General features: G+C 36.5%; 1 protein-coding gene across 5 annotated transcripts in view; it reads left to right on the top strand.

Annotated features, from left to right (window-relative positions):
- The window catches only part of ST18 (ST18, C2H2C-type zinc finger), a 175,582-nt gene that overhangs the window by 113,313 nt on the left and 38,353 nt on the right, over nt 1–23,916 (top strand). For all 5 annotated transcript variants that reach the window (XM_025147958.3, XM_015282653.4, XM_040695972.2 and 2 more), the window contains 5 exons: nt 12,299–12,486; nt 16,226–17,023; nt 19,868–20,002; nt 21,506–21,596; nt 23,389–23,493. In XM_025147958.3, coding sequence (XP_025003726.1) covers nt 12,299–12,486; nt 16,226–17,023; nt 19,868–20,002; nt 21,506–21,596; nt 23,389–23,493 — 1,317 coding nt within the window. The remainder of the gene's footprint in view (nt 1–12,298; nt 12,487–16,225; nt 17,024–19,867; nt 20,003–21,505; nt 21,597–23,388; nt 23,494–23,916) is intronic.

Here is a 23,916-nt window from a genome sequence, read left to right as displayed (position 1 = left end):
TCGTGGAGGGTGGATTTAGGTTAGATACAAACAAAAACTCTTTTACAGTGAGAGTGGTGAGGCACTGGAACAGCTTACCTAGAGTCATGGAAGATGCCCTGTCCCTGGAGACTTTCAAGGCGAGGCTGGATAAGGACCTGTGCAACCTGATGTAGCTGTGGATGTCCCTGTTCATTGCAGGGGAGTTGGACTAGATGGTCCTCAAAGGTCCCTTCCAACTCTGAGGACTCTATGATACTCTATGAGACAAAAATCTAAATAATGTTGGTTATATTGATAACTGATTTTTGATTAAACAATAAGAATATATATAAATAACATCTATTCCCAGGCTCTAGTACCAGAGTTAGAAGTACTTACTGTTTTCCCTATTGCTTGGAAAAGAAACTTCCTCCCTGCCCATTGTAGAAATTTAAATGGCAATGAGTCTTTGAAACTGTTAACCTCAACTTCTTATTCTATGACTTCTGGCATAATCAAGGTTGTTGTGCTGTCATCAACAGTATGTTCTTCAATTCAAAATGAATTTTATTTCTTATTCTTTTATGATAACATTGTTAGCTTATCAAGGAATTCAGGCTACCATTCTAGTCAGTTTTTTCTTCAAAGAATCTGTGGAAAAACTGTTTTTTACTAAGGAAAAATTATTTCATAATTGATGTTTAATACAAAACATTGAACAGTTAAATATAAATAAACACTGAACAATCTGTATGTCATACAGTTTAGAGTGAGGCAAATGCAAGTGCATGATGGTCACAGACCTAATAAAATACTAGTGCTGAAATTCACCTGTCTTTATAATTATAGCCCATACATCAACTGTTCATATCATGATGAATAAAATTTTATGAGACTGTCATAAGAGACTGTCTAATATCCTCCCAGGTTTCTTTCTTCATATTCTAGTCCCACTTTGAAAAGCCACCAAACTGTGAACTGTGTTGTCTTTTTTTGCTCTCTTTTTCCTCTCCCAATGCCTTTCTCTAATCCTCCTCTCTTCTACTCTCTCTTTCCTAGTGCTCTGATGAGCTTATGGATCTCAAGCTCTTTGCCTTTTTTGTAGCCTCCATATATTTTCATACACTTTCAGTACGGTTAAGTCATATCAATAGAGCAAAAACATTAGCACAGGAATAAATTCCAAATTCAACTATTCCACCTCAGTTTTTCCACTTTCAAATGTTCAGGTTAGAGAGTTATGGCTTGCATTAAATGTTTGGAACTGGTGTATAAAAAACACCACTTTTTTTTTCCTCTTGAAATTCTTTAAATGAAATTATAAGTCGTAATAGAATGTTCATTCAAAAAATATAACCCTTGTTTCAGTGAAGAGAAATTAAAGTGTTTGGTTCTGAATGAGCACAAGTAATGACATTAACATTTTAACAGGTAATCCTGAGATTGATAGTTATTTTACTTGACTATTTAGTGAACTGTTCTCAATAAGCATTAATGTAGCTGAAATAGGAACTATATCTTATATTTCCTTTGATATGCCAATGGTTGGAGTTGTTCCCTACAGTGAATCATTTGCCTAAGTCATGCAGCTATTAAAACCTTTTTGATTTATGCACTGTGACCTCTGTCTTCTCTTCCGTATTTAAAATTTACATTTAAAATTTACATTTCACATTCTCTTCTAATGTCTATTATGTGCATTTCTAGCCAGCCCCTGTAGTATCAATGTCTTTTCTTGCATTAACATGACATTTTACTTGGGCGTGGTTCTACTGTTTTTCTCCTTAAAGTCTCAACTTCATATAAAAACTACAGTGTGTAATTAGTTTCAATTTTTTTTTTTTTTTTTTTTTATGTTTACTTTTGCCATATGTGTCAATTCCACAGCACTTTAACTGTGGCTGCTAGACTGGCAGATAGTTATTTGCATTTTTTTTCTGCCTGAGAGTTCTTTGCTAGGTTAAGTGGTGCAAACCTAGGCCAGGTTGGATGGGGTCCTGGGCAGCCTCATCCAGTGGGTGGCAACCCTGCTCTAGACAGGGGTGTGGGAACTAAGGTCTTCAAGGTTCCTTCCAACCCAAGAAGTTCTATGATTCTATGATTCTATGATTTTGTAATGTTCCTTGCTTTGAACTAAAAATTTTATGTTATTTAATGTATTCCTGGAGACATTATCTACACCATCACAACTTCAGTGTTCATCAGCATGTAGTAAATATCCTTCTAACCACATAGTGGAATTTCAAGCTGTGTATGCCTTAATGCTTTCTATTGAGTAACAGAATGTATCAGAACATTATAGTCCCAAATGGTTGCCTCTTCTTATGGCAGATCCATTCTCTGTGGACGACCACAAGCCATATAGGGACTGAAATGTCAGCCATAGATTTTTGCCTCACGTATATCAATCATGAGTTAAATATTATTACTAGCTGCATTGCTTTATTTAGCTGATGTCAAGGGTAGATTCAGACAAGAAAAACCAAGACAAAACAGACTATATACAGGCAAGAGACAGCAAAGAAAGGAAAAGAATAAAGCCAATGTCCTTGTCCTTTTACATTAAACAGAGTCTCTGACAGTGAATTACTTAACAGACATTGTCTGTTGTCACAAAAAAAAAAAAAAAAAAAAAAAAAAGGAAGTTTTATCCTCTTTTAAATCTCCTCTAACCAAACTGAAGGAATTTAAGGAATTTGCATGGTTTTTATTTACAAATTTATGGCAGTTAGCAGGCTGGCCATTCACATGTAAGGCTTTCTGGATACAGAGACTGTATGGATGATCTGTAGTCCTGACTATGAACTTAATCCATTCTAAGCTACATTCTTGGCTTGGGTCCAAGAATATACTGTTGACCTACTAAGAAGAGACAGACTGAGTGACTGAAAAAGGGGGTAGGAAGACTGGATTTGGCCAAACTCTTGGGCACTCATTCAGGTAACTGAGTGTAAGAATTTCTTGAGTTCCAGTAAATAAAAAATAAGTTTTCTCCAAACTGTCTTTTAATAAACATAACTCATCTGTTGTTAAAGGGTCCAAATCTGTCTCTAGCTACATAGAATTCTTGAATTATGAACATTAGAATAAAACCTTAAGGTAGCCACTATTTTCATGACATATTTAAATAAGAATATTCAAATGTGCATTATCTGAATATCATTATGAGCCTACAAGCTTTTAAAGTGGAACAGGAAACAGGAAACAGAAAAGAGAACTAGAATCTGTGATGTCCTCTGAGTTGTCTTTTCTGTGGAGAGAACCATACTGAAATAGCATACTGTAGTTTAAAAAAAGAGAGAGAGATTGAAAGAAAAAAAATGTGATTTCTTGAGCATAATAACTACATTTTAAGTTCTTATTCTAATCAAAATTTGCCTATTGCAGCCTGAAATCCTCGTCTTTTAGCCTCAGGCTTCACATGGTTACACTTCACCATAACTACATGTCTGTTCCTATGTTATTGCTGACTTACCATCACTCCACTCTTAACGTGTTTCATTTTATTTGCTCAGTCATTTCACAGTCCAGTTGTTCTTTTTGGTCAGGTGGCCTATAACATTTAGTTTACTGTCTGAAACATCTCCAAGCTCAGTATATAATGACTCAACACGATTAGCCATTTCTCCCCAGCCTCTTTTCATGGGGGCTAATAAATCCTCTTTTACCAACAAGGCTGTGGCAACTATTTTGTTTTTCTTATATGTCTTTTTAAAATAAAATATATCTTTCAATATCATCCTCCACCCAGCTTTCAGCTCTGATATAATATTTTCTCCACTTTATTATCTGTCTAGTCCTGTTACCTTTTTCCTAACTAAATCTTTAATTTGTGTATATAGACAGACACTTTAATATCCTAAAGTTACTGAGCTTATTTTGCTCATATTAGTGTTCACAAATATGAATTCCCCTTTTATCTTTCTTCTCATCTATACCTCATGTGCTTTCCTTTCATCTTGGCCTGGCTCTGGACTGAACTTTTCACAACTCTGACATTTGAGAAAAAGATCATTGCCCATGTATGGCAGTTACCTTTTCTATTTGTGGAATGCCTTTTAACCCTGGAATGATTGCTATAGTGCATAGGAACAAGCCCTGTACCTTTCACAGATACAGCTTGTAAGCCAAATGTTTTGGTTTCTATGGCTTTGTAAGAGACAGAAAGAGGTGAAATACATTTTTGTGTTGTGTGTTATAATAAAGAATAAGTAATATTTCTATTTTCTTTAATTATCTTTGTCATGCTAGTTCTGAGCTTTTATCACTGCTTCAGTGATATCAATTCACCAGATCTAAATGACAAGATAGTTGTTTATTAGTTTGATTTATTCCTATTTTAATGTTTAAAAATATTGATGGAAGGAAACTACTCTTTTCTGATAAATTCTATTCCAAAAGATTTTTCAGGAATTCTTATCTAGAGTTTTTCTGGTCTTAGACTGCAAGTGACTTGTAGCTCATCCATTGATTACAGTTTTCCCAGTTGCACATTTTTCACTCCTTGAAGTTCTTCAGCCAGACAATGTGTTGCCACCTTTAACTTGTAAAGCAAGCAGTTGCTTCTGTTCATGCGTAATTTTCTCATGTCTCAAAATTCATAAATATTTCCTATTTTTTTTTTTTGTAGGTAGGTAGAACAGTCTTTTCATATAACCATTCAGTGAGAAATTTGGTGACATGCAGAACATCGGTTAAGTGTACTATCATGTCCCCCAGAGTAGAATAATGTTTATAAATGGGAAGTACATTTTAGCATGAAGCATCAGAATGCAATGCTGTACAAATTTTGAGAATGTATGTAGTCTGTAAAATAGACAAGGTACAGGGAGACCTCATTTCAGGCTTCTAATATTTAAAGGGAGTTTATAAACATGAGAGAAATCAACTTTTTACACAGGTAGATAGTAATAAGACAAAGAGGAATGGTTTTAAACTAAGCAGAGGAGATTTAGATTAGATGTCAGGAGGAATTTTTTTACTGAGAAAGTAGTGAGGTGCTGGAACAGGCTGCACAAAGAAGTTGTGGATGCCCTGTCCCTGGAGGTGTGTAAGGACAGGTTGGATGGGGCCCTGGGCAGTCTCATCTAGCTCTTGATCTAAAGGTATGCAATCATGTCTGTGGCAGAGGAGTTGGAACTTGATGATCCTTGAGGTTCCTTTCAACCCAAACAATTCTGTGATTCTATGATGATCTTTCTAAGAATTTGATTTGAAGAGTTCTGAGATAGTGTGAATTCATTACTCTTCTCTTCAGCTATCAGTCTCACTGATAAAAAACATCTCATTGAGTATATTCCTTAATAAGTAAACACATAAATAAACAAATAACTGTTTGATCAAGAAGTTCTTACACAATTTAAAAAAAAAAAAACATTTTTAATGTCCTTTGACTTTGCTTAGTTTACTACCTGGCACCTGTAATGACATCAGAGTGGAATACTGTAAATGGAATTACTGCTTCATTATTATTTTTCCAAGGGTATAAACCTTTTATATTCCATCAAAACTGATGCAAGATATTTTCTTCCATTAGAAAATTATGTTCTCTCTCTATTTGTAAAATCTGAGAGTAACTTATGTCACTTAAAAGTATGTTCTATCTAGTTTTCTGAGTTTAGGATTTGTCTTTGTATATAGTCAGAATATGTGGACTCTTTAATGTTCAGTAATTTAATGGTATTGGGACCAATGTCCTAGCCTTTGGATAATGAATAGTTTGAGCAGACTTGACTGATGCTGTGGCTTTTTAGACTTTCTATGAACTCCAACTTCTGACTATGAGAAAATGTCTTAATAGTCTTTCTGCCTCCTCTCACTTTTAGAGCAACCTGAACTGAGAATATTAATACTCTCACTCCAACTAGGCTATAAAATCTACATGCAGTCTCTGCAAACAATGAGGAATTAAGAATTAATTAATAAGAAATTAATTAATTAATTAATTAATAAGAAATTAAGGAAACAGAACATAAATCTGACTGACTTAATCTGAAAACAAAGAAGATAATTAGATTATAGTCACTTTCTACCTTCCTCCTCAACCATTAATGTCTATCTGAAGATGCTGTAATTTACAGTATTTGAGTCTTCAGTTGTAGTGATGAGATAACCTATGCTGTGTTTCTTTGGAGTCCAATATTGCATATTCTTTCAGGAACCTCCAGCATTCTTACTTGCTGTAAACGATTATATCAATGTCACTTCAATCAACATATGATCATCCCCTTCCTGCACCCCGCGCTAGTCATTTCTCCTGATTATCACCAGCTTATGTGGAGCTCAGGATTTTTTGTTTGAATTTGAGGGATTAGAGACATATAGCTGTAGCCTAATCCCTTGGGAGCAACTAGGCAGTTCGTTAGAATTCAACTCATCTATTTTTTAGGTAACTAGAAGATGTAGAAAAGGACTAAGTTAGGGAGACATTCAGAATTTCTATTCGTTTTCAGTTCCTCTACAGCTTTAAAATTCTTAGAAGAAAATCTAGCTATGACAGACAATTGTAAGCTATAGGTTCAGCTTTGAGTAATGTGTTCCTGAATTCTAGAACATCAACTTTTCCCACTTGTAAGAAATAAGTAGTATTTGACAGACAGTTATGAGATACCTGCAAGTCTGTGAACAAACTTGATCAAGCCCTAAAGAAGCCAAAAATATCTTTACTCACAATCTTATTAAGGAATAGTTAGGCTAACCTCGTTTTTCTGCTGGTGTGAAGTTAAATGGTTCTGCAGATCAGAAGAGCATATATCCTTTAACTGAAATTCAATAGTTTAATATTTACCTTTGTTACATAGTTAAGTTATCAGTCAAAAGGTAACTCAGACTACGAATTCAATTGTTTTCTCCACAAACTGAAATGTTCCATTAATTATTCTTGTGCAAACCTACATGAAGAGCCAAATCCTTAAATAGTACTAGACAATACATGAAAATTCCTTGCTATTCAAAGAGAGTTATTTTCTGTCCTTATGCTAAGGAACATACATGAGAAGAGATACATTGTATTCTTATTATTTTACATGGCATCCATTATAGACAGTAGTAAACATCAGTTATCAGGCTAAATGTACCCCTGGTTTTACCCACTATGGCAATTCTTGTGTCTGTTATCATGCTTTACCAACCTGCAGGTTGCTTGAATAATAAAAAAGAAAAAAATCCCCAGAGGTCTGGAAATCTTGCCAACATATTAACGACAAAAATCTTTGCTGGCTACAAAATGGTTAAAGGTCAGAGTAAAGGTTTGACATACACATTGCTTAGACGAACCATTTACAAAAAAAGATGGACATGACAGACAGTTTTCAGTATTAGGAAAAGCTATAGATTGCGAGGATTGCTCTCTCTTCTGAGGCATTGCTTTGTGGATGCAAACCAATGCACCACTGCATCTGTATATTACCAGTGTCTGTCTTAATACATGCAAGTAGATCTTATATGTCTTAGATATTAACCTTTTGGATCATACTGTAGCTGCCACAAGATTGTTTTTGCTAGCTGAATCATTGACTAAAAAAAATAACATAAAAAATCTCTTCATTATAAAAGTACTAAAATTATTTATTATTAAAAAAAATATTAGTACATTTAATCTGGGGAAGAAGTGTTCATTGACTCTGGGCTTATGACAAAAAAAAAACTTCTCCCGGTTTATGAGTCTCAGATTACCAAATAACCTTGACAGCTGAATCAGTATTCCATGACAACAAGCAAGCCATTGATAAATAGCAACAAAACTATTAGACACTGAATTTATGAGATGAGTAATAGAGAAGCTAAATTATAGGTTTATTTGAAAAACTACAGCATGACAAATGTATGCTAACGTATGTGTGTGTGTATGTGTGAATGCACAGAAGGAAATGAGAGAAATTGAAAGTTTTTAAGACAGAGATAAAATCAACATGCCATGGATATTAAAAAGGCACAAATATATTACTTTTATGTGAATTAGTTAAATTCACAGTGTCCATTATGAAATAATAAACAAATCATGTGTAAGTAATTGAAAAAGCTACCACTTGTAAAGTTGTCTTCCTGGTTTTATTCTCATTTTTATTTTTAAGCACTGTGATGTAGGAAAAAAATGGGAAATTCTGGTAAGTAGTAGATCTTTAAACTGCCTATTGCAAACTAGTAGATTCCATTCAAAGTTAAAACCTGAAGTATAAAGAGTCACTACCAAAAGCAAGAGTATATTCTGCTGGAGTTGAAAAACCTCTTCTTGGCCTATGGAAAGTAATTTGCACTTCCTAGGAAAGAAACAACAATTTTTTTTTATCCTCCTGTAATCAGAATAAAAGGTGTCAGGAATCATTTTAAGTAAAGCTGAATCTCGTATCAGAAATAGTGTTGCTAGCAGGGGCAGAGAAGTAATTGTCCCTCTGTACTCAGCATTGGTGAGGCCACTCCTTCAGTACTGTGTTTAGTTTTGGGCCCCCCACTGCAAGAAAGACTGTGAGGCCCTGGAGTGCAAAGAAGGGCAACTAAGGTGGCAAGGGGTCTGGAGCACAAGTCTTATGAGGAGTGACTGAGGGAACTGGGATTACTCAATATGGAGGAGAGGAGGCTCAGGGGAGACCTTACCACTCTCTATAACTACTTGAATGGAGGTTGTAGTGGGCTGGGGGTCAGCCTCTTCTCTCATGTAACTAGTGATAAAACTGTAGGGAATAGCCTCAAGTTGCACCAGCATGGACATTAGGAAGTGCTACTTTTCTGAATGAGTGGTCAGGCACTGGAATGGGCTGCCCAGGGAAGTGGTGGAGTCACCAACCCTGGAGGTGTTCAAGGAACATTTAGATGTGTTGAGGGACATAGTTTAGTGAGAACTGTTGGTGGTAGGTGGATGGTTGGACTGGATGATCTCATAGGTCTTTTGCAACCTTGGTGATTCTATGATTCTATGAGTCTATCTTATGTAGTCACTTATTTTAAATTGTAGGAACCGCACAGGAAATCTCAGTTAGTGGCTGTTCATGTACAGAAACAGGTATGATAAGAACAAGATAACAGGAAACTTTCTAATATGACTGATGATCTTCCAGGCAAATCTGTAGGCTTTCTGATCTGACAGTGGTGAAGAAATTTTTGATTTACTGCAGTAAACTGTGAGAGCAAAATTGAAGATAAAGTTTGATCAAAACAGATCTTGAAGTTACTTTTGCTTCAGTAAGTTGCTCCATTATGATCCAAAAGAATACATAGGGGTCTGTGTAACCTTAAACAAGCTGCTGCTGCTCCTGCCAGACTGTATTAGTTATCGTCAAGTGGGATTCTTCTGCTCTTGATTCTCAAAGCAGGACTACGGGTGGCAGGTGGCAGCAGCACTCTAGGGCTCATCTTGTCTGTGATCTGCAAATGTCTGAGTTTGGCTGTTTTTCATGGTGAAACACCAGTGGGTTGACAGCTAACATTAAGTTCCTAGAGAAAGTATTGTAGGTAAGTGAGAAAGAATACAGCAATCACCTTACGTTCTGATTATGTTTTTCCTCACCTTGACTAGAAGATACACAACAGTCAGACAAGTTACAGGATTAATGCTGAGTAGCTGTGTTAAAGGGGACAGTATACTAGATGATCTAATTGGATCTTCTGTTTTAAAAATCTATTAATTATACTTCTGTAAGAAACAGCTGTAGGTTTGTCAAAGGGGAATTAAACACTGGAAATTCATATTGTCCCAAATACTGTTATAGTAGCTACGGGAGATAAATTTGAAGCTTGACAAATAAATGAAGGAGGTTCAAAGGCAAACTTAGTGAAGGTTTTGTTAATAAAGCAATTGTGTGTAAAGGGTATTCAAACATTTGTCATTTGTTCATTTTGCCCAAACCAGCATGAATGGTACTGTCATTCACAAATATTGATTAAGAAACATTTGATTGTACTTTTTTAGAAACTAATTATGCATATTCATCTGTACTACATCCACGTCTGAGGTCTATTATATGGCTATCATTTCTAAAGGGACACTTAAACTCTGCTGTGATTTTGACCTGTGACATGGTATTCTGTTATCCTCTATTCATAAGCAGAGTAATAACTGAGAAGTCTTAGTATATTCAACTACAGATGGTGGTTAGTGTCCAGTAATGCTAATGCCCATAACATTTTAGCTTTCAGAAGATCATGAATATCTTCTTTGTTTAAGGTGCATATGGCAGAATTGTAACATTCCCCTCAAACTGCAAATCATCGTATTTCCACGTCCTTCATGTTTGCAATGATGAATTGCCAAAAAGGTGCTTAGCCAAAAATGGGTATCTTTTTAAACAAAATGCTGAAGTTAGTCATATGCTTTCATCCAAAACAATCAGAACCTGAGCCAATTTAGTGCACATAAGATACCTTGGAAGGATTAATTTATGCTGTAGAGCTTGTAATATGTTTAACCAATAGGACCAATAGGAGTTCTCTGCACACATGGATTTTTTTTTTTTTTTTTTCCCCAAATCTTGCAGCTATGTCTGTGAGCCAAATGCAAAATCTAGCACCTAAGGGCATCCTGTAGATTTGTAATGCACCCTGGGGGTACCTAGGGTTGAGAAACCATTGAGTGGATTACACAGATTCATATAGTTATTTTTTCATTGCTGACAGACATAATATGAATACTATCATCCATACTGCATAAATTTCTTAGAGTACTGTGTATAGGAGAACAATAAAACTGCACAATATCACTTACCCAAAAAAGTTATTTTAAAGAGTGAGTTGAAAGTTCGAGCCTCTTTAGTGAGGTACTGCAAATGTAACACCTATACACCATACAGATCAGGTGTATGGTGGACAAAGCTGTATTAAATTTCTCTAGGAGCAAATTAATATGCAGATCAATACTTTGATCTTGTAGGAGCTGAAAGAAATATATCAAATTTGCTAATAATCTTCCTCATTAAAAATCAGCCATCTCTTCTCACGTCAGTCATACAAAAGTTAAGTATTTAGACAAGGACTTTTCCAGGGGATGGTTTGCACAATTTATCACAAATAATTAGTTCTTAGTGGGATGAATAGTCCTCTGTTAGAACCTCTTTCCAGAGTCTTTACAGAGACCTGAGAAGATTCTAAACCAGGCACTTATGGCTGAAGTTAATGAAATGAAACCAATGCTTGGAACTGATATTGAGAGAGACTCATACTGAAAAATATTCTGAATATGCAGTGTCTTTCAAATGTGTTATGTTGTTGAACTGCATGTGATAGCTAAAATTGAATTCAAGATATGTGGTTAGTTTCTCAGCTTATGTGAGTACAAGGAAAGATCTGGCTCAAAGCAAAGGAATGCAAAACATGACTGCATCCGTCTTGTATTTTCTAGTCATACACAATACCTTTTTGGGTCAAAGTCTCTTTTTTTTCCCCAACATGGCTTTATAATAAACAGCTTTGCCATGTTTCTGCCTATAGAGATGACAAGGAAGTTTGTTCTAAAAGGATGCACAATCCAGCAACAAATATACCTAAGACGACACAATCTACAGACCTGGGTATAACAAGAAATTGGCATGTTCCAACCCGTTGGCACATTCCAAGATGCTGCTGCAATTCTGTTAACACAGGCAGATATGAAGAACTGTATTAAAGAGAGAAGCATTGCACAGCTTGAATGGGGCCCGATGACTGCATCTGATATACAAATCCAAAAACAAAATTAGACATTAAGAGTATAAAATTTATTACATTCCTCCACCCCAATGCTGTGTGGATGTTTTAAGTTAATATCAAAGATAATAAAATTGAACATTGAGTCACAAAATACCATGCTTATCTTAAACTTGAATTTCAACCAGTTATCAAAAAATGAATGAATAAAACCTCTGTGGGCAACAACACAGAGTACACAAGCAAATGTACTACTAGTATAAAGACAGTGGAGCTAAAATATATTGTAGTATAACTGGTGGTATATTTTTCCCATTAGCTGTTTTTTCTGGATTATCAGCCCAGCCTAGATCTTTGTTCATCCCTTCCTGGGTGTATTTATTCTACAGCAGAGCTTGGATTAACATATGATTATTTAAGATTAAGCATGTTGAGTTATCAGTCTTTTAGTTTTGTCTTCCTCTTTGTTCCCCTTCCCCCAAAGAGATTTTGGCAGCACTCAAAAGAATAGTAAATTTGTCAGGATCCTGAAAACTTTGAGACTGCGAACTAAAATTAAATATTCACTAAACACAACTTGCTGCAGCTGTAAGTGAATTGATATTGTGACAGTCCTCTCCTGTATACATGAAATGCAAACGAGAAGATGATTGTAGTTTTTCAACCAGTTTATCCTTCACTTCTCTCACTTTTTTTCCCTGTCATTACCCATTAATTACTGCAGTGCCTACAAATGCTCCATGGCTAAGAGAAAAGCTGAAGAACAGATTTCAGGTGTTCCTGTCAACAAAAGGAAGTCTCTGTTAATGAAGCCTCGCCACTACAGTCCCAGCCTGGAATGCAAAGAGGAAAATGAAGACAGGACAGATTTGCAGGAGGATATCAGCGTCCTCAATAGCAGTTCAATTCCAGGTAATCATGTGATGAGGCTCCACTCAAACCTGAATTCCACAGAAGGGGAGCTATGAAACATTGTTTTCAAAAGGGATGAAGAACATGTTTGGCTTGTAATGAAGTTGGAATAGCGCATTTCTGTCTAGGTTTAACATCCAATTATTTTGTACAAACCCCTCCTGGAGTCTAGTAAATGCTTTGTAGGTCACACAGGGAGACAACTACTGCAGCAGGTCAGATATGGAGCAGCATCTGTTTCTCCACTAGCTCTGTCAAAGAACAAGGTTAAGCCCACCACAGATAAAAACACATTTATGAAGAGCAGATTTTCATCAAAATATATAGAGGTCTTAGGAAAAAAAAAAAAAAATGCTTAGCAAAATGTTGTTGACTTCAACATTTAGCAAAGCAGTTTCATGCATGTGACAGCTATGTATGTCCTGATTAACACAGTTATTAGAGTCAGCACTTTTATACTTGTTACTTAAACTGCTCAGCCAGACGTCTGACAATTTATTGAAACTTCTACCATGTGTATGCCGCAAAATATAGAGGATCATGGGGATACAGAAATATATAGCTATAGTTTTTCTTTACGTCTCTTTCTTTGTAATATATTTATATATATATGTATATATATATTCAAGATGAACAATTCAAATCAAACTAAATTGGCTGTTGCATATCTGTTTAAATAATACTGCACAAGATGATAATCAGGAAAGTGAGGAGAAATCAGTGGAATATATGCTGCATTGTTTTAAAGGGAAGAGTCATCATTAGATGGCAACCATCAAGATAAAAGTAAAGGGATCTGGCACTGGGAAATTAGTAATCATAGCTACTATGACAACAGAATACAGAATGAACTTATATTCTACTTCATTGTTTATTACCACAGATGTTTAAAGATAACTTACTTTTCTCTCCCATTACTAAGTTTCTTATACAAACTTTTCAAATATCTTGGAAGGAAGCAGAGAAATAAGATTAAGAATTTAGATCTTTATTCACTCTAAATAGAATTTTTAAGAGGAAAATAACTCTCCCACATTTTCTACACATGACAACTACATGTATGTATAAGCAGATAGAAGAAGACGACTGTCAGATTAGAGTCAAATCCTTGTTCTCCTTAAATCAGTGGAGAACTCTGTCTTGTTTCTGAACTCACTGAAGGGCAAGTGTTTTAATGATTATATAGGTAGAACATGTGCCATATGCAGATGAACATAACTTATTTAACTTGTTTTTGTTTGTTTTTCAAAAAAGGACAAGTGTTGAGCCAGACCATTGACATAAATGTAGTAGAACCTTATTTGAACCCTGTCATTCAGTTATGAGAAACAAACTGATTTCAAAAAGGTGAATTTGATACATATTAGACTTCTTGAAATTGCTTTCGTCACTGATAATGCAATCTGTACCTTTTGAATTAATCTTACTAGTTAAAATATTTATGAAAAAAACTTCAGCTAGAACATAAAACTGATTGAATATTTAGGTTTATTTTTAATTTCTTACACTAATATTGCTAATTTTATTGTGAACTTCTCATTCTTGTTGGTTTACCTGTTAATGCTTCAGTTCGTGTATTGAGGCCACTGCAAACTAAGCTGAGTTCTGATTATTTTAAAATTAAATTTACAGTCTATAGAGTTAAAAGCAAAGCTGAGACATCTGAATCATTAAAACCAGTTAAACAACACATTTTTAATGTTGCATTTGTAAAATTCCTCATTTTAGTATTGATCATGATGGTTTAAGAAGCAATCACCTAAGTTATGATGCCCTTGTATTATTTTTCATCTTTCATCTAGAAAAATAATTGAAAATACCTACTAATATTTTCATTTTTATTTCTAAATAGTGGGCAGAACTAACTTCTTACTTTTTGAAATGACTCTTTGATGTTAATGTGTCATTTTCCAAATGGCAGAAGAGCTAATAATATAACCCGTCTGACTAAAGTTTGTTATAGAGCCAAATGGTCGTTCTTACTTGCTGAGATGTGAAGACAACAGACTTCTTTATTCTGAATACTGCAATGTGTGGGGTACCGGAACAGCTGCTAAAAAGTTACACTAAGGATTACAGACATTTTTTTAAAACACAACTTCATGCATACAGTGCACAAGGCCACCTCTCCCTGCGTGAGCCCAATTTTCTGAAGAATAATAAGAATTAATCAATATTTTCTTTTAACATATAACAAACAGTTGAACCAAACAATTATGTAAACTGGAAATGACCCAAAATGCTAACAGTTTGGCAGCAGTAAAGTGAAATGCATTGTGGTGCACATGTGCATTTTTGTCCCCCTTTTCCCCTCCACAATAATCTGCACTTAATAGGAATATTTTAAACTATGTAGCTAAGCAACAGAGGTAATTGTTGCTTTCTAGAGCTTTTGTTAGGCACTCTAACACAGCCCAAATATGCATAATTAGGTATAATGTCTATAAATCATTATTGTACACATGTGGGTAGTTAAGTGGATTGAGAGAATAGTTCAATGAATTGGACATATTCACTGAAAATGCTTTTTATTTGTTTTCTGTAGTTCATAATACTTTAAAATTATCATAACCCTTTACACTTTCTCTTAATAGCTCACTGTGTTATGGAGAGAAACTTCATTTGCATTTTAGACTATGCCTAATTTATTATTTAAACCTGGAGTTCTTCTGATTCAGGAGAGAACAGACACATCTTGGGAAATAGTCTGTGCTTGTTTATTCATCCTCCTTTCTAGGAAGTAAAATGTTAAATTTTTCAGTTTATGTTGAATAGATCCCAACAAAAGAATGTACCCTATAATCAGCATTATTGAAGGGGCTAGTGTTGTGACTAAATTCTTCCCTTCATCCAAAAATGCTTTTAGTTACTATGGCAATATTTACTTGATCCTGGCAAACCAGTGTTGATTTTAGAGAGATAATTACCAGAAAGGAAGATGATGGAGATGTATTTTTGAGTGTCCTTGTCAGAGGAAATGTTTATAAAAAAATTAAATGAGATACAAAAGGCATATTGTCTTCCACACTGTCCACCTCTCCTACATGCAGCCTCTGTTAGCATCTGCCTGCTGCTTTTCTTCTGAAGAAAGATGTTTATAAAGACAGGATGCACTTCAGTGGTGTCTTTAACAAGCCCTTTATGAATCTGTACATAACAACCATTTCTGTTTGCCTGTGCATGACCTGATCTATCACTTAATGTGGCAATTGCAATAGTGAGCAGGAGCTTGCCCTTAGTGAAGTATGGATGTTTTTTTTTCCTTCAAGGTCTTCCATGGGGCTCAAAAAGTAATTAGGGTCTATATTGAGAAAATATTTAGGAATCTTAGATGAAAGGAAAATGAAAATGGATTTAAGAGGAATTTTTAAATGTGTGTGTTCATATATGTTTCTGTGTACATGGTATAGATTCTGCATATATAGTATCTATGTGCATATATGTAGTGCATTATATTTGTACAAATATATGTGAAGGTGTATGTTGTAAGACAGTACATTTCTTTACCAGCAGCAAAAAATAGCAATAATGAAACAATTATATAATGCAGATACGAATTTAGAAGGGCTTTTCCTGATGCTACAAATAATCATTTCAAATACAGCACAGGTGAATTAAATAATTTAAGGGTACCTTTGAGTAAAGAAATGGAAATTTTTCAGTTAATATCTTCATATGACTTCTAAAAGATACAAAAATCTTTTCTGTCATGTTTTTCTCTTGCCATTTTCTTATGCAGAGGAAAGGACTGCAAAACCATGTGAGGAAACCCCTAATTCAGGTGGGCAAGAAAATTCCAGTCAAAGAAAAGATAACTACACCAGTTACCAAGATGCCATGGCCAAATCTTTGATGAACAGTGGAAAAATAGCAAAAGATGCACCCAGTCAAGCAATGGCAGAAAATCTAAATGATAGTGGCATTCAGTCCTTAAAAACAGAAAGTGATGACGCTGATGAATGTTACATGATTGACTCAGCTGAAGGAAAGGAAAAGACTTCTATTTCTGACCCAAAATATTGTTCATCTGAGGAAAACGAAAGTAACTCTGAAATGATGGATAATGAGTGGGACAGCTCCTCAAATTTCTCAGAAGAAACTAGTGTAAAGCCCCACTTAACTCAGAAATATACTGTAGAGTGTAATCAACCTAGCATCTTGGAAGTCCCAGAAATTAAGAAGGAGGAGGTGGAATTTGACCCTTGTGAAACACTTTGTGATTCAGAAGCAGAGCTAAGAGCACCCCAGGAATCTCACCCAGATCCTTTTGAGAAGAGAATTCAGAATGTGTTCCCTGAAAGTGAAGAAGATGACAATGAGTGCCTGTCAGAAACCACGGAAATGTCAGTTGAACTGGACAAAGCAAAAGGGAACTTGAGTTTGCTAGAAGAAGCAATAGCTCTGCAGGCAGAGCAAGGGCATGTGTTTCACAGCACCTACAAGGAACTGGATAGGTTTCTCCTGGAGCATCTAGCAGGGGAGAGGAGACAAACCAAAGTTATTGACGTTGGTGGGAGACAGTTATTTAGCAACAAACGTAAGGAAGTATTCTTGGCTGTTCTTACTGGCTTAAGTATTTGTCCTGTGACTGATAGAGAACTCTGAGCTAGGTTTTATAGAAACAGTAAAGAATCTGGAATTTAGCTGGTAATTTTGCTAATTATGTACCTTCACACTAGTGCCTTACATCTGACCAGGTTAAACACTAGGTACTTGGCTTCCTGCCAAACCGCTATGTGTAATGATCAGTAATGGCTACTAAAAGGGCTGTGTAGCTGGCACTAACACTCATTCTCCTCCTCCTCCTCTGCCTCCTCCTCCAGAGAGTGTAAATACATACCTCCTGAATTTCAGCAGCCAAAAAAGAAGGCATTAAAACAGTGCTTAAGGATAGGTTAGAGTGAAAAATTGGCCTCTTTCAAACATATCACCTAATTCCTAAGCCATGTGTTTTCTGAGCTCTGTCTACTTCACATACCAACATTACATTTTACTATAGCCAGCTCATCAGAGCCAGGAAAGCGCAAGTGTGCTCTTCTGCTTCATTCACCAGTAAGTTCCAAAATCTTTATTGTTTCTGGTGCTTTGTGACATTCTATCAAACTGCAGGGCCATTGTTCCATATTCTATATCTAATCAGGCTTCTAGAACTGGAGATTTAAAAGATTCAGGTTTGATTTGGAAACTGGGTTGGCTGACATGAAAATCCTTGTCTGATGGTAATTACAGAACATTGAAAGATGTCATTTTATAAGCACATTTTCTGCTGTAGTAAGTAACTCTACATTAGTCTGTCCTTTGACCTTTCCTTTTTGGCTTCCAAATATGGTGAAGCCACCCTAGCATAGCTGCGTTTTCTGCTTTTGTTAAACAAATAGAGTTGGTGTTTCTAAGGTTACTTTAGGGTAACACTTCAGAGTGGTGCTGTAGAGTCCATGTAGATGATGTTGTGGCATTTGCAAATATTATAGTTATTTAGTTAACTAAATAATTTAGTGTACGAGATAACTTATATTTTTTCATTATTTGCAACTACACTATATTTGGTATTGTTTTCAAGCTGGAAATACATGTCATGCATCTCATTCTGTCTTCTCATTAACGTGTCATAAGCTGTATGTACTAGGTGTTGGTCTACCTCCTTGCAAAACTACATTAACCTTTGTTTGTTCAGATGACTATGATAAATGTAGAAATTCTGCAGGTACATTTTTTTTTATCCTGAGACCAGGTTTGTTCACTTGGGTTCACATTGGAGTCAATGTGACTTTCTCACAACACATAAAGAAAGGAGGAGTGATGGTAAGCATGGTAAAGTTTGGCCCTTTCTGATTTACCTCATATTGTCATTACTAGTAGTTTTCAGGTAAATTCAGGGGCTGCATTCATACAGGAACAAATTAGACCATCTTCAGGCTGTATAAACACTGAATGATTTTAGTCAGTGTATCATCAGGCACAGATTTTTTTTTTCCTTTTTTTTTTCACATAAATAACTGTTTTTTATTTCTAGTGCTGAAAATCCACCATCAAATCCATCAGCTCTTAATTTTCTTTCTTGGATGCTACATCAGAAGAACATGGCTTACATTTACATTTTTCCATCTTTTTAATGATACAGCTTTCCAATTACTGCAGGAAAAAATAAATCATATTTTAGGGTCTCTCTTTATTCTCTGTCCGCTACTGCAGTACTTTCTACTTGCTGTTATTCTAAAAAGCATGTGGTCTCCTGTTGATGCTCATTCTATTTGGTTTTCTCCCCGATTTTTAATTTTTTGTCTTTTACCTAAAGTCTTGCCAGGAAGTTTAACCCTCAGCTGTCTCTGGCGATCCTGCCGCTGAGCACATCCTACCTCGCAGTCCAACAAAATGAGCTTGAAGAAGGCTGCTCCCTGTGCTGGCTGCAGCTGTTTTCTCCCCCAGCGCCGAATGCTGTTGGCAGCCAATCACAGATTGAGCTAAAACCATCCTCAGCAATTTATGCGGCCACTTCCTGCAGATTTCTCACAAGAGATTTTCTGGACCAGAATACATTCCTTTCTCGCCCAGACTTCTGATCCTGCATTGGAAACCAAATAAAGGCTTTTTGACCAGAGCTTCTTGCACAGTTCTAGGTGCTTGAAACAAAAATTGGAATTGCACTGTGGCTATTGCAGAGTGGTAGCTCTGGGGCTGGGCTGAGACCTCCTCTTTGAAAGGGTATCGGCTGCTCCATGCTTTCACTGTCATTGTGGGCTATTCCACAAAGCAGCTTTGCCATGTGTACCAGGGGGAGCTGCTTGCCTTGCCTCTCAAATGTAAAGTGGCATGTATTCAGTTTCCTAACAAAGAACCTACAGCCTAGAGATCTGCGATATTTAAGGAATGGCTTCTGGTTGAAATGCTTTTTGTTTTTGTTTGTTTGTTTGACACCTCATCTTTTATTTGGTTGTCCCAGCTTTCTGCAGTCTGACATTAGCAAAGTAAAAGATTATTTCTGTTGTTTGGTGTTTTTTGTTGTTGTTGTTGCTGTTTTGTTTTTTAATTTATTTATTCCTTTATAGATCTGGCTGTTGGCTGATGCTGCCAGTTCTCTGGTTTATTGGATTGTGGCTTCTGTCCTGTTTGAAGCTCTGAATGGAATAAATGACACTGCAGTCCTAAAGCTATATAGTTTACCAAATAAATGACTTACTAGGAGTGAGGAGCCACTGCTATAAGGATACAGTGCGTAAAAACCTAAAGAGATGCTGGAATTACTTAAGCCTGTATTAAAACTTTGTGTAGAAATTATGTCTGAAGTACAAAAGAGATTTTATCATCCTGCTAGGTGGGTGCACTCAGCTGAGTGCAGGTAGGGTCTAAAACCGATCAAAATCCTTATCTGATTTCTTTGCAGACTCACCCAGGCCTGAAAAGAGAGAAACCAAATGTCCCATCCCAGGATGTGATGGCACAGGGCATGTGACTGGGCTGTACCCCCACCACCGCAGTCTCTCAGGCTGTCCTCACAAAGTTAGAGTGCCACTAGAAAGTGAGTATCATTGCCCTGAAGCCCAGAGTAACTGGATCTGGACTACTACTGTGGGTAGCATGTGTTCTTGCTGGAAAGGAAACCCACTTTTTCTGGGTGAGATTGCAGAAAAAGTCTGGGAGCTGCCATCCAGCTCTTGGTCATTCCTACTTCCTGCACTCATGATATTCAAGCTCTGGTTAGCATCATTACAAATACCAGTAGACACCTCAGATGGCTTGGGAGACCAAGGTCAGTGACAAACTGTCCTCATTCTGCTGGAAGACTTGCACACAGGAGCCTTAGGAATCTTGAGAATCTTGCTTGCCCTTGCCTTTCCAAAAGGCATACAGCACAGAGATTACCTGTCCACTTCAGAGCTTTAACTTGATTTGATATCCTGTAACCACCCACTGTGGCTGCTGTTTTCACATTGATAGCAACTTAGAGTCCTGGGCATGCCTGTCTTCTTACCACTTACCACAAGCACCCCTCTTACCACAGATCTCGAGATTTTTTCCATCAGCACATCCCAGTGTTGGTCCACAGCAAGTCCCTCTCCTAGGGCTGTATCATGCTAATCTTTGTGTGGCTAGTCTAGCCTGAATTTCCCTCTTTATTTCTAATTGTACTGATCTTGTTACACTGGTATGTGTGTGTATGTAATTCTGCAATGTGATGCAATGAAGTGTTGCATAATAAGACTAAATATAATGTGAAACTTTGTTTAAACAACCTAGATAGTCAAATTGTTTTCTGCAGTAGCATGCAAGACAGTAAATTAAAAGGATACCTGACAGAACAAATCATTTAACTGAACAATCAGTGTTCCTGATGCACTGTACTCCTAAAGGGATAATGAAGACATGAGAAAAGACATACAAAGATGTTTTCTGTTTGACACAGACATATGTCTCATTCTTAGTAAAGATGGTAGACATCACAGCACATAAGAAATGTGCATGCAACAGGTTGTAATCCCTGCTAAAAGTGTGAATTGATGCTTGGGGATGACCAATCGATCAAAAGTAGATTCAGAACAGAGCAGATGATCAGAAGATATCAGGATTCAAAAGGACATACTCAGAATACATTTTACATGGCGGATGGTGTGGAAAGCCTTTCTGTACCTGACAACTATCCCTTCCTGAGCCAGAGAGGGATTGCAGCTATAAGTATGCCAACCGTGGTTCTTAGGAGTTCTCTTTAGCCTCACTTTTTTCATTTACTGTGTTAGTGGTGTGAACCAGAGGGCTACAGGCTTCGTGACCTAATATCCCTGCTAAATTCCACTTTTGCCCTTCTGAAGTCCCTAGAAAAAAGTTTTGCATGTTGATAGCCACACTACAACTAAGTAGCAGTCAAATGGTCTGTCTTGGAGACTGGCTGCATTGCTTCTTCTCTTCTTTTGAAGTCACAATATGACAGAATTGAGAATCTTCTGAGTCTGAAGAAGAAATATTCTTTTTTTTAAACATTTATATTATTCAGTTATGTATGTTACCAATTGTTTTTCTTCCTTAGTTCTTGCCATGCATGAAAACGTTTTAAAGTGCCCCACTCCAGGATGCACTGGAAGAGGACACGTCAACAGCAATCGCAACACACACAGAAGGTAGTTCAGAACACTTGCTGCCTGCTTAAAATCTGACGTGAACTAATGTGTATACTGATGGTCGTGCTTTGGGATTGGATGCTATTTACTCTACTGCAGAATGCCTATGAACAACAAGATTAGTCCGTATTATTTATAACAAAACAATTGTGTTTAATTTAATTGTATAAAAAATGGCTTCAGCACTGTAGATAGTAGATTCCACTAGTCTTTTTGATAGATGAGTTTTCAAACTGTAGTATCACTGTAGTGTTCATGGTGAAACAGCATCGTATAAAAGAAGTTGGAATGAACAAGTATATTATTAATGCTACAGCTAGAAATCACAAAGGAAAAATAAAAGCCTTTTTGTTTTGTACTACAAACATAGTAGTCCTTGGCAGGAATTAAATATGTTCTGCTTCAGCAAAACATGAAATTTTACAGGCAACGCTTTAGAATCTCTGTAGAAGCAAACTCCATTAATTAATTTCAGGAATGTCATCTTCCTGCTTGGAACACCCTTCTCTGTTTAACTTTCTGCCTGCAGGGAGAAAGTAAAACTAAGGAAAGCCCTCCGGACAGGCAGCTTGGGAATTGCAGCTGGGCTGCAGGTGAGGCAGAGAGCTGAAGCCACTGTTGTCAGCATGGCTCCTGTGAGCACTGATATCTCCTGGCAGGCAGCAAGCCAAAATATGCCGCTGTAGTTCTTACCGAGGGCCATTCCTCTGGAAGAATACATTGTCTATCTAATGATCAAACTTGTGGCAAAAAATTGTCAAAAAAATCTTGGCTGAATTGAATTTTTGTGGGATTTCTTTTTTTGCATGATTGATTTTGGTTAATTGGTTATAGTAAAAGGGCACCAAAATCAAGGATTATTAAGTAACTATGTTACTATCTTTAATGTAAAAACGTAGCATGAAGTCTTAGTTAGAGTGATCATGAGATTGTCTAACATAATATATAAGGAATCATTAAATATTTTTTCAAAGTTTGACCTGTTTTAAATCCTCGGTTATCTTAACAGCACATCAGGTATATCATAAGTGAACCATGAATAGGGTAGGAAAGCATTGTTTAATGTAATTAAGAAAATAGAGAAAGAAAGAAGGAAGGGAGGGAGGAAGGGAGGGAGGGAGGAAGGGAGGGAGGGAGGGAGGAAGGAAGGAAGGAAGGAAGGAAGGAAGGAAGGAAGGAAGGAAGGAAGGAGGGAAAGAAGGAAGGAAGGAGGGAAGGAAGGAGGGAAGGAAGGAAGGAAGGAAGGAAGGAAGGAAGGAAGGAAGGAAGGAAGGAAGGAAGGAAGGAAGGAAGGAAGGAAGGAAGGAAGGAAGGAAGGAAGGAAGGAAGGCAAAGAAAAAAAGAAAGAAAGAAAGAAAGAAAGCCCAGACAGAAATGGCAAAATGTGCACTTTGGTAAAAGCTGTTGTTTACATACAGCTATATTTTCCCCAAATCCACTTTCTGATCATTAGGAGGTTTACACCCAGGAAATAACTCATTAAAAAATAATAATAATAAAAAAATAAAAATAAAAAAACTTATTGTGACTTGCCAGCCACAGAACATTAAAGCTCAATGCTGGAAAACTCCTACATGATTCATTTTCCATATATATCATCTCTAATATGCAGGTTTCACAGTTTTGTATTAAGGGATGAAAAACAAATCTGACTTTAAAGGGCAGCTCCTGTTTCCATAGGGTCCCAGAGAAGTTTGAAGCCATTGGTTTCCACAGCACGTTTCTGTTACTTAAAATTTCATTTTAAGTTTTTTTTCTTCTTGTTTCTTTCCTTCACCTTGTTTTTAAACAGCCTTTCTGGTTGTCCAATTGCTGCAGCTGAAAAGTTGGCAATGTCCCAGGAAAAAAACCAGCTTGAGTCTCCAAAAGCAGGGCAGTGCCATGATCAGACTCACAGGTAAGAGCCTACCATGATCTAGTCTGCTAAAGTATTCTGCACAAACTCTGTCAATCAGTCCTCAGGCCCTTCACCCTTTTTTTGGGTCCTAGCTACACAGATATTTCAGTTTTGCAAAATGAAGCTCTGTGAAGGTAAATAACTTGACTGTATCTCGAAATTGTAAAGTGGCATTCTCCTGGTCATTGTGAGTGTGGCTGATACTAAAGACAATGGACGTATGTTTCAAAAAGCAATTCATTTTCTTCTACTAAACCTTGCTTCAACACAAGTATCCTAATGGATGATTCTCAAATGTCTGCCTTCTGTAAACAAAATCTGCTATCTTTGCTGAAATGTTGCAAATGATTTTCCTGAACTGTTCCTTTGTTACAACACTTCGTCCACTGAAACATTATTAAAGATCTTCTTGAACTTATTGGA

Source organism: Gallus gallus, chromosome 2 (genome assembly GCF_016699485.2).
Source record: "Gallus gallus isolate bGalGal1 chromosome 2, bGalGal1.mat.broiler.GRCg7b, whole genome shotgun sequence".
NCBI classification, from domain to species: Eukaryota; Metazoa; Chordata; class Aves; order Galliformes; family Phasianidae; genus Gallus; species Gallus gallus.
This window is presented reverse-complemented; position numbering and strand designations above follow the sequence as displayed.